Source organism: Labrus mixtus, chromosome 4 (assembly GCF_963584025.1).
Source record: "Labrus mixtus chromosome 4, fLabMix1.1, whole genome shotgun sequence".
NCBI classification, from domain to species: Eukaryota; Metazoa; Chordata; class Actinopteri; order Labriformes; family Labridae; genus Labrus; species Labrus mixtus.
Genome location: NC_083615.1, coordinates 15,508,378 through 15,519,607, shown reverse-complemented (window position 1 = coordinate 15,519,607; position 11,230 = coordinate 15,508,378). Strand labels below are relative to the sequence as shown.

Here is an 11,230-nt window from a genome sequence, read left to right as displayed (position 1 = left end):
GCTACTGCAGTCTAAATTCAAAACATTGGAGAGAGCTGTCTCCCCCCTCCCCTTCCTCCCAAGATTAGATGCTCATGCTGGTCGCCATTTTTCAGACACTGAAGCTTCAGTGTTTAGCCAGCTCTGCATCAGTCTGTAAACCTTTCTGTGTTCTAACCTCTCTCCATTTTGCAAAAGCATCTCCAATATTGATCCTAGTTTGAGCACGTTTCTGCTCGTGGAGCTTATTAGAAACATACAGAGGCTTTTTAGGTCGGGTACAATCACTTCTATCTGAACCAGTTCTCTTGTCCTCTTCCATCGCTGAAGCACATGTGGGTTTGCTGTGATCTCTCGTCTCATATCCGGGAAACTGAGGGGTGTCCAAAACAGGGCCGTGTGGGATGCCTACCTTCTCTGGTCAAAACCAATACAGATTATTCAGGACCAGAATCTAAACTTAGAAGGAGGACATACTGACTGCTGCATCGTTGTCAGAGAATCCAGCACTTCAACATAACATGTTTCCTTAATGTCTGATCATATAGTAAGGTCATCTTATGATTGAATTCATTAGATATCTTACATATTGCTCCCTTAAGTTCATTTTTTTTCTCAAGATCTTGAGAAAACAATGCTGGTTTTCAATAAGTTCTATTTAGTTGTTTTCTCAAGATGTCTAAATTTCAGTTTCTTTTCCTGATAATGCATTAATTGCAGTTGTTTTTATGAGAATTTCCGTTTATTTTTCCCTTTACCTCAAGTTAAGCCTCTATAGTGAGGAATTTACTTGGGACAAGTGATGGAAAATTGGCAGATGGGGGATGAAATTGTAACTGACGGCAGTTCACATGGGAATAAACACAAACACCACTACAATTTGAACCTACTATTTGGGTCCCTTCATGTCTTCAGTGCTTTGCAAACAAAACAAATTCATCCTTGCTCCAGCATCTCATGAGACTGACTCCCTCATATTCTCAAAAGCCAGTGCATTCAAAGTTCAAGTACCTCTGGTTAGACATCGTGACCGCTGAGACGTAAAGAAACATTAAGCAATTTATGACCCCCGCACGGCCCTCTCCCCTCCTCACAACACTCATCCCTCCCGCACATTATGAGCCAATGTCACCTCTCTTCCACGAACAGCGGGCGATCCGAGCTGATGCTGTAATGAGCTGCTGTTTGTTTGGCTACAGGCTGTCGCAGATGAGACATGATGCTGTCACTCACATTTCATGGCGTCGGCCCCGTCTGCTCTGAATCATCATCTGAGTCTCACACCGTCCCACATTTAAACCAAGGCAACTTCTCAAACATTTCAGTGTTATATCTGATGTAAAATGTCCTTATTCTTGTGTTATTTCTCCTTTTTATTACCGTTGTTAAACCTTTATTTATACAGGCAGGTCAAGATAATGTTCCTATTTACAATTAATGACTTGGTCGGGTAACTGTGGGGGAGGTTGTGTTGCACATTATTCATTTACAAATACCCACATCTAAAATGATTATGTGCTGCTACTCGATTGGCTGGAACAGTTGGGGGCAGAGTGCCGTGCTCAAGGGCACTGAAATGATTGTTTCTGACACTCACACAGACCGAGTGGATATTTTAATCTGCCAAGTGAAAACATGTTTTGTTGCTTTTAATAGTTAATGTGTTTACTTGTGGCATTAAGCAGAAAAATGTTCTTAGCGAAAAGGTTAATTGAAATGACTTTTGATGTTTTGGATTTCCATACTGCTGCCCACACAGATACAATTACTGGTAATGTTCCTGTTCTTACATTAACACCTGTTACGAAAGGTGAGATTACATGTTTTTAGAGCTAAAATGTAGACAGTTGAGCGTTTTACTGATATACATCTTCAGTGCGCCTTTGTTTTCTTTTCCTGTTGCAAACTAGTTTGCCTTGTTATATATCTGTAATCAACACACATTCTTTAATGACTTCATGTTTTTTTAACAGTGATATATCCACTGAACAAGAGTTGTTAAAGACACAGTGAAAACTAAAAAGGGAGATTTCAGACCACAACAGCTGTGGTGTTTTAAAGGTCCTCCAGCAAGAATCGAATGATCCAAACAGCTGAGTGTGGGCACAGCTGATCCTCGAGATGAAATATTAACATAGAGCCTAAAAACTATCTGACTGAATCCTCTTGTTCTAGATGTTCTAAATGAAAGGCAAAGTTAAAATACTGTGTTTGTCTTCAGCTTTACTGCAGCAGTGGTGTCTTCAGAGGAAGGACACATCATCTCCCGGTCTCCTGTAGAGTCCTGGTGTCCTTGAGGCCGACCCACAAATGTGCAATGAAGCAACAAAGAGCTTTATTAGATGTCTCCTGGTGGATCTGGTCTGAGGATGAATCCATGTCTCCAGTCAGAGGTATAATGTTTGGCTGCAGTTCAAGAGGGAGGGTCAGACGGGTATCTATCACTGCAGGTGACAGGGTGTCAAATAAAAAAGCAGTGCCGGGTAATTTTACAGGATGAAAGTCAATACAGTCGATACAGGCAATCATCTAAGGGACGCCTCATGCCTTTCCTCAAGCTACTTACTGCCACAACACACCTGGGACAAATGGTTTTAACTCTGAGGGTAAGAGGGATTGGTGCTACCAAGTGAACATTACAAATATAGTATGTAAACGAAAAATAATTTCTACATTTTTAATTAAATTGACTTGTGTAAAGGAAAACGGTGACGTCCTTTATGATTTCTGCAAAGAACTGCTTTAAGGGGTTTGAATAAAGTGAGTAAAACATTTCAACATGAAATTAGCTCATCATCAGGAACATATTAAAAGAGGCAGATTTGTTTGTTGTTTAAAAGCTCACTCTTTACCAGGCAGAGTCACTTCCTGGATTCTCTACTGGTTGCATGGCAACGGCTGTGCCAAGAAACATGTAACGACCGTTAATCTGTTTCTCATGAGTCTGAGTTCAACAGTAGAAAATAAGTTACACAGGGGATTCAATCTGACTCAGTTCAGCGGATGACTTTTTCCCCTGAATACACCAAAGACTGCTGATTCGTGATTGGTCAATACAGGTCGCACTACAACAGACTACAAAAATGAAACGAGAAAAATTACCCAAGCTGAAAGTCTATTTTTATGTAGAATCTGAAAATAGAGATTAGTAAGGCGTAAACTTTGTCCTAAATGAGAAATTGTTTTCAAAAAGGCGACGTTTGAACTTCTGCTTAGCTGGTGGAATCCAGTGCTTTTTATGGACTCATCAATTAAACTACTTATGTTAAATGGAATATAGTGCTTTTTTAGTCTTCTGACCTCTCAAAGAGCTTTTAAACTGCAGGTCGCACCTACACATTCACACACTGATAGTAGAGGCTGCTGTGTAAAGAGAACAATCAGAAGTACCGGTAATTAATCCCATTCATAAACATGCGCATGCTGTCGACGAAGCAGTTGGGGTAAAGTGTCTTGCCCATGGACGGGTAGCTGCAGGAGCTGGGATCGAACCCCTCCGACCCTGCCAACTGAGCGACATCCGCCCACTATCCATTCTGCTCTTGCCACATAGGATTAAAATCAATTATCACAACTGAGATGAAGGTTTAATGATAAATAAAGGAAACATAATAATAATAATTATTATTATTATAAAGGATTGTTTGGACTTTGAGTTTGAAGAGATACTTTAGTAGTATTCAACAATTGATTCTTTTAATGTTGCTGTTTAATACTGTTGTCCAACTTGAAATTCAAGTGTTTTTTTCCTCTTACAAGACCTCAGCTTAAACTTTCTGTGTATGAGTTTTGAAACTAGATCATCATTATGTAAAATGTAAAAAGTTCAGAAATGTGCAGTTTGGAAACTTAAGTTTCTGCTCTTATCGCAGAAAAACAACCAGCCTAAAAGATGCCGGGGATAAGAAAGCTGAGACTTACTTTCATGTTTCCAATTTTGAGTGGGCAAAACAGGAAGGAAAAATAAGCCTTTGATTTATATTCAAATGAGAAGTATACAGGGGGAAATTGGATTTCTCTTTCATTTCAGAGAATGAATTTCCTGGTGGCAGATCGTATTGTATCATCTAGTGGCGTTAATATCGAGCTCTGAGCGTCAGGAGCTTTTCTTCATTACAAAGACTCGCAGGAACTTTCACACCTCCTCGCTACAGAATGCAATAACAATTTCCATTTCTGTTTCAATGTTCAAACAATACCCCCATGGCCATTTAAGACATTTTTCGCCCGTTTTAATTTACACATGAAAGGCGATAACATATCAAAGGAGTTCTGCTGTGAATAGAAAAGAAAACTTGTTTCTGTCTTGTGTCCCTTATGTCAACGAAGCGCTTTAATTTTGTACCTCAAAGCAAGCCAGCCGCAGGAGCATCCTTTTGTAGGTGTAATTGAGTTCAGCGTGTTTATACACCGATGAAAAATTCAACAATGTACACAACCAGCCTAATCAGACTGCAAAGGCTCATGGGGAAAAAAACACCATGCACTGCTGAAGCCAGACAGGAGCTGCTAACAATCAGTCCTTTCTGGGAAGAGATGCTTTAATTCCCAATTCCTGCTCTAGTTCGAGTTTGATACATAGGTAGATGTTGTAATCCCTACAGGATGCAGCACGCTTCTGTGACGTTATTAGCGGCAAAAAGACAAGTGACATGGACTGGAAAGAGGGAATTCTCCGAAAAACTGTGTACTGAGTAATCATGCAGATAAGTCCTTTTTGTTTTTGAAACAAAGTTTGTTGTCATTGTTTCCTTTGCCTGTGTTGTACTTACTCTCTGATGTTCGTCGCTTTAGATAAAAGCATCTGCAAAATTAATTATAGTTCCCCCATTTTAGAGATATGTTGGGTAATATTAACGTAAATTTTTTATATTATAAGATATATTATAACATGTCAAAAGAGAAGACAAAGAGCCTCATCAGGTAGCGATGTGTGCCTCAGCTGATGTCATGAAAGCTCATTGTTGCAGAGTTTCATACTAATGCAGTGTTTCCAGCTTTAGAGTTTTCCTGTTGCATTTTTATTATCAAAAAATCTGCCAGTGATGAATCTTTAAGTCCTTAAAATGTAAAACAAATAATAAAAAAAACTAAAACATTATCACTACTTCTAAAGGCTCAAAGTGAAATCATTAAAGTACTCGGTTGGTTTCATCGAGTGTGTCAAACTAAAGGATATGTAGAATATCATTACACGTCACAAAGACACAAAGAAATCCTGAAATATGACAAATATGACAAGTTGGAACCATAAGATGTTTGGCTCTTTGCATCAAAAATGACAAATTAGTAAGTTATGTTAAAAAGTTGTCAGTTCATTTTTCATCAAATGATAGGAAGGATTCATAGATTTTTTTCTGAGCCAAAAAGCAGTAGACAGTTTTGTCACTGAAAATAAACCTATCAGAGTACTGCTGATACCATAGACTTTCAGTCAAACTAACGACAGGCTGAGAGCTGGAGCTGAGGCGGGGTTTAAGCCTCTTGATGAACCGTTACATCACGCCCACCTGTCAATCATGTCGAATAACCTAACTATATCGTTTACAAAATCAAAACGGATGCCTTATTTAAAAAATTCAGTGTGCCCATGATGACAATAACTGATCAGACAAATGTTGTTTTTTATATCAGGCTGTAAACATGTTTATTTATGCCGTAAAAACATTTTTTTAATGTGGTGTGTATGTGACTTCCTGTGTTCCTGCATTCAGACTCAAGCGGACACTCGACAAACTGCAGGATTTTGTACTTCCGTATTGGCTTCATTTTTTTAACACCGGAGGTTGCCGCTCGGCTGATACATCTCATCTCCTCAACCGAGTCTTACCACTAGTGAATCAGAGCTCTTTATAAAAACAAATGTATCAGACTGTAACTATGAAACCAATGACTTTCACCTTTAAAGGCGGGCTAGTTTGGGACAACAATATCATCTCTAAGTGTTCCACCAGTGTGGTGATGCTGTGTGAGCGGGTTATCTTTGGGGAGGGTAACTGCCAGGGGGAAAATGTTTGGGAACAACGGTGATCTCTTTAGTGGCAGCGGAGATAGACATAAATACAATTACATGCTCAGATGAGATTAAGCTTTCAGATGCTCTGGCAGAAGCACTGGAAATGAAAACAGGTTGTCCTCTTATTATTGTCCATATTTTCAAAGGCAATGAATCCTCTGAGAGCCAGAGAGTGAGCAGCAACAGACCTCCTGCTCAAGTGACCTCGAGTTTAACAACCAGGTTCTTCAAAACTCTCTGAAACAGCTGAGTTACAAGGATCTTAACCTGTGAATGTTAGGAAGCCACAGGATGTGTTTCATGATCTCTGGCACCACCTGCTGGACTCACGCGAGCTCAAACAGAAACACTGCTGAAATTAAATCATTTTTTGTGTCTTTTTATTGTCACTGTAAACAGAGCGAAAACTGAGTATTTATTAAGAGCTTGTTCACCCAAATAAGAAAAAGAAATCATTCATCATAGTACTGCTGAACTTCATGGTATTTCTCATTATTGCAAATATTTTAGTATTGGCTTGGGTTTTGAGGCTCCTGCCTTTTAGATTTCTGCTTCCACTCTATTCAATAAAAGCTGAATTCAATTTTTAGCACTCACATGAATAAGGTTTTTCTCCAAATAGACAATTGTATCTTTAGCGTACTGTATCCTGGTTGGTTACTTTTCTACCTAACTAAGTGTTGAGATTACTAAAGGTATTGATTGTGTTTTGGGGATTGTCTGAAGAAACATTTTTACTCAAAGATGCTGTTGATAAATTTAAGTTTGTGGTTAATTCTTTGCTGAAAGCAATTTACATCAACCATGACACATTCACATTGCCTGTTTTTTTTTATATAAACATGATTTTTATAAACTATGGTTTTTTTTTAAATTACAAGATATTTTTCTACTGTCTGCTAGTGATCACTTGATGCTGGATGAAAACAAAAATTAATTTGAGACCCTGGTCTACTCTGTCGGTTGTGTTGGAAATGTTAGTGACCGATCTCCAAAGAAATAAACCAGTAAAACAAAACTAAATGTATAAGAGGTAAAGAGATGAATGTTTTTTTAATATTTGGGTGGAATGACCCTTTAATCCCAATACCATAACTTGTGACACAGAAACAAGAGACAAAACATGACCATCTGTTTCTAAGGTGAGAGTTATTAACCAACAGTTTGTGAATCTTTGGTATATGAGATGTTTGGCTATCTCTTTAACAAGCCAATAAACATAAGTTAATGCTGAAGTTGCAGTTATGTGATCTGAAGGTGTGGCAACTTGGCAAATGTCCTCCTGTGCATCAATCTTCTGTGACATACTGATGGCACAGTGAAGTGTTGACTATTCTGCATGCAAATAGGTTTGACACAAACATTAGAGCTGAAGTATCCAAATAAATTAAATCCTCTCATCACAAAAATAAAGTTCAAGTTCATGAGTTTATCAAGACCATCCTGTGTCCAAAAAGACGTTTCTCATTTTGCAGATAATCCATTCTTCTTTTGCAATCCAATGGCAATAAACCGTCCTGGTTCTCTCCTTGAGTCTCTTCAAAGCCTTTTTCAAAAATGATGCACGAAATCTTTTCAGAAAAATAAAAATCCAAGGCAGATGGTGTGGTAGTGGTGGGAGCAAGATGAATATCAAGATCACATAAAAAAAATGTGAAGTGAAGCGGAAGACCCAAAATTATTCCATGAGTTCTTGGACGCAAATCTCCCTGCAAATCAGCAGGAGGATTTCTGAGATGCTTTTATGTCACTGAAACCATTTGGGTCTTGGAGAGTTGCATCACACCTGCATGACAAAGTTCTGAGCATATAGAGTTCTTGACGACTCAATCAGAAGTGTTCCTGCCACGCCTTTACATCAGTAAACATGGCCTATATTTGAAAGATTGACTTTTTGAATCCTTAAAGGTAAGGGATAAATCATAATCTCCAAGCCATCTGCAGTATGGCTATATTTAATATCAACAACTGTTCCAAAAGAGAGGTTCAGTTGTTAAACTCTGGTATGAATATAATGGTGAGTAGAAGTGCAATAAGAAACAGGTTGTTGCCGATTAAGAGCATGTGTGTTTTCAAAAATTCCAGCATTAAATTAACTGTGAGGGATTTTTAAATTGGTATGAAACAGGCCTAATACATCGTCAGCAAAGAGACACTAACTTTTTCTACTCAGTTCATTTCAATGCCTGCCATCCTTCAGCTGAATCTGATTCCATCAAAGTGATTTACAGACAGAAAGATGCTTTGTTTACAAGCTGGAGCAGATTTAATTAAGATTAACTAAACGTGCATGTTTAGGACAAGGACAGATATAGATAAAACGTAATGTTTTTTCCACAGGGGTCGCCATGATCGACGCTAAATTAAAGTTCCCCACAGTTGCTTAAGAATTAAAGATTAGATGACCTGGAGACATATTGTGGCACTTTCACATCTTAGCTCCGCCCCTTCTATGAAAACAAAAAACTTAAATGGTTTAAAAGTATCCCTACAGCTAGACAGACCTGCACTCTCTCCTGGACAGAGGACTGGTGGTGTCTTTAAGGGGGCTACTTGGTGGCAGATTCCCCATCAGGCCTCATGCTGAAGGGCTCCAGGCGCTCGCTCTCAGGCAACATGTTGTTGAGTCGCTCCATCAGCGGCACCGTCTGGTCGATGCCCATCTGGATGCGTCTCAGGATCATCGACATCTCGTTGACCTTCTGGATCTGCTCGGCGTACTTGGCGTAGCGTTTCTGGCGCTCCTGCATGATGCTGAACAACGTTTCCACAGACAGGTCCATCTGGAGAGAAACATTCAGCGGGGATAAGAGAGAGGAAAACATGATCTAAAAGTAAAGCAGAGAAAAAAAGCTTGAATGTTTTTTATTTTTTTTATTTTGACTCATCATTTTTTTTTAAATCATAAAAACTGAGAAATAAATGCAATATATCCAAAATGTAGAGTTGAAGCACAAAGACTACTGAAATTGAAAAATCAAAAATAGCTAAAGCACTTAATGCAACAAAAAGAGAAGCTCATGCAAGTTCATAAAATATTCATATACTGTACTCTATTTTCCAAAGGGACTTGATAGTTAACAAATATTTTTCTTTTTTTAGTAATAGTGCAACACCTGTTATCCTTAAAGCTATATTTGTGGTATAGTCACCTCTTTGATCCTCTTGACCAGGGCGTTTTGGTCGAAGGCCACGGCCTCGGCACATTGGTGAAGGTGGTCCTGGTATCGCACACACAGCTGCATCACCTGAGCAGCATCCAGCCTTTCCAGACACACACTGCTGGGTGACGTCTGGCCACTCAGCACTCCTGCAGAGGGGACGAAGAGTCACACTTGTAAACAGTGCAACACTTTATCATTACTGTTAATGGCGATTCACAGGATCTGACAGAACTACCCCTCTAACTATGTTCAGGATTGCACCTACACAGGAAACTCATTATCCACCTTTCCAATGCAGTGCTAATAGGATGCAGCTTTAATTAACTTCACAACAGGGAATTTGAAGATAGACTGTTCTCAATTTCTTCTCTCAAAGGTTTATGAGATGTCAACACTTAACTGTGTATACTGAAACACAGTACAGAGAGTTTATCTGACTTCTGCTTTCAGTTTCTGATATTTAATCTGGCAGCTGCACAATATATTCAACTGTGTAAACTCTTCTTTTTGACTAAAACAGTTACACAAATATTCCACATACTACAGTGCCCTGGATCAGTTTTAGTGGTTTAATACTTCATTAATAGTTTTACATATACATTTACTGTCTGTCTCAGTGTTTAGGATAACACTGGAACTAATGTCAGCATCTGGGAGACTTTAAGGTTACCTTTTAACAGCGGTTGAAATGTGGGTATTTCTTGAAGCTTTATGACATCAGGATCACTGTGGATATTTCTCATCGACTGGGTCCCCTGTGCAACAACGACGATATCATCCATCTTCGCCTTTTGCTTTGCTGGAGATGGCACCACTGTAAAGACAACAGCTCTTTTAAAACCAACAGCTAGGTATTTAGTTTTAAATCATGAGTGACCTTGAAGACTAGAAAAAACAAATCTTGGCATTAAAACTAGATCGCTGTACCTTCTTCAATTGAAAACATGGTGCACAGATTTAGCAGTGTGTTACAAGTTAATTTCCACAACAAGTACATTACTTTAACAGGGAAAATTTAACATTTCTGTTCAGTTTTTCCTGAACTTTGTTGTCACGTTTCCATTAAATCAAGATTTTTCATGAAAAAATGTATATTAAGGGCAAACATTGTGGTTGTACATTAATTTATCAAACACTTTAACTAAAAAAAAAAATAACTCAACTTCAGCCCAGCTACAACTGGAAAATACGACTGAAGATGTAAATGCATCCATGCTGATGAGAAGAATACCATAAATCATAGATATTTGTTTAAATAAGTATCTTAATACCTAATACCTCACAAACATATGCAACCTTCAAAACACACCTCAAACAGTGGATAAAAGAAAACCAAGTCTGTGACCACCTTTAACCTCTATTATTGTCTTGTGTCACTTGTGCCTTTGTATTTGTAATGTGTCTTTCTCTGTCACCTGCCTAGGGACAACAGATGGAAACTAGCACTTCTGCTATAATCTGGCATTTTTACAGCTGTTCATTAATATGCACTGTCCCTAACAAATAAATAAACAAACATTGGTGTTACTTTAAGTGACTAATATTTTACCACTTACAACAGCATGCTAAAGTGACAAGTTGTTTTTGTTTTTAGATAAAATGTAGCATGCAGCCTCACTCACCAGATGAGCTGTAATCTGAGTGTTTGTGCTCCGAGTCTCCACTCTGTTCGGCTCCCATGGTGCTATGCTAACGCTGGTATGGCTAGTTAACACGCTAATGTAACGTTAATTAAAGATAACTCGACAACACAGGTGTCATATGATTTCCACTGGAAGTCACAGAATCATGTCCGAGAGGAGGTGAATTGAAAATCGGAGTAGGTCCTGCAATTTCAGTACGAGCTTAGGTTTGCATGGTGACGTTCAGCTTTCCGGTAAATATTAGTTAATTTAATCTTAAGCAGAACTACAGTGCTGTAATGAAGGTGATAGTGCAGGTAATTTTATAGCGTTACCCTGCCAGTATACACAAAATCCACCAGAGAAATGATTCAGTCTGCTGCGACCTAAATCAACAGAGGCAACACTTCCGTAAATAAAGATCACGGGGTTGTTCATGTGCCCTGTAA

The 11,230-nt window shown here is 38.7% G+C and overlaps 1 protein-coding gene across 1 annotated transcript; it reads right to left on the bottom strand.

Annotated features, from left to right (window-relative positions):
* Positions 1–6,358: 6,358 nt before the first annotated feature.
* On the bottom strand, positions 6,359–11,197 carry borcs5 (BLOC-1 related complex subunit 5). The gene is made up of 4 exons (XM_061036020.1): positions 10,782–11,197; positions 9,830–9,973; positions 9,148–9,305; positions 6,359–8,778 (listed from the first exon to the last, which is right to left on the bottom strand). The coding sequence occupies exons 1-4, from the start codon at positions 10,837–10,839 to the stop codon at positions 8,545–8,547; spliced, it is 594 nt and encodes a 197-aa protein (XP_060892003.1). The 5' UTR covers positions 10,840–11,197; the 3' UTR covers positions 6,359–8,544.
* Between the last annotated feature and the right edge of the window lie 33 nt (positions 11,198–11,230).

Excerpts from the sequence above, each read along its gene's own strand:
- borcs5 (XM_061036020.1), bottom strand. The coding sequence starts at position 10,839 with ATGGGAGCCGAACAGAGTGGAGACTCGGAGCACAAACACTCAGATTAC. Across the intron at positions 9,974-10,781 it reads CTCAGATTACAGCTCATCTG|TGGTGCCATCTCCAGCAAAG; the intron begins GTGAGTGAGGCT and ends TTGTCTTTACAG. Across the intron at positions 8,779-9,147 it reads TGGTCAAGAGGATCAAAGAG|ATGGACCTGTCTGTGGAAAC; the intron begins GTGACTATACCA and ends GTTTCTCTCCAG.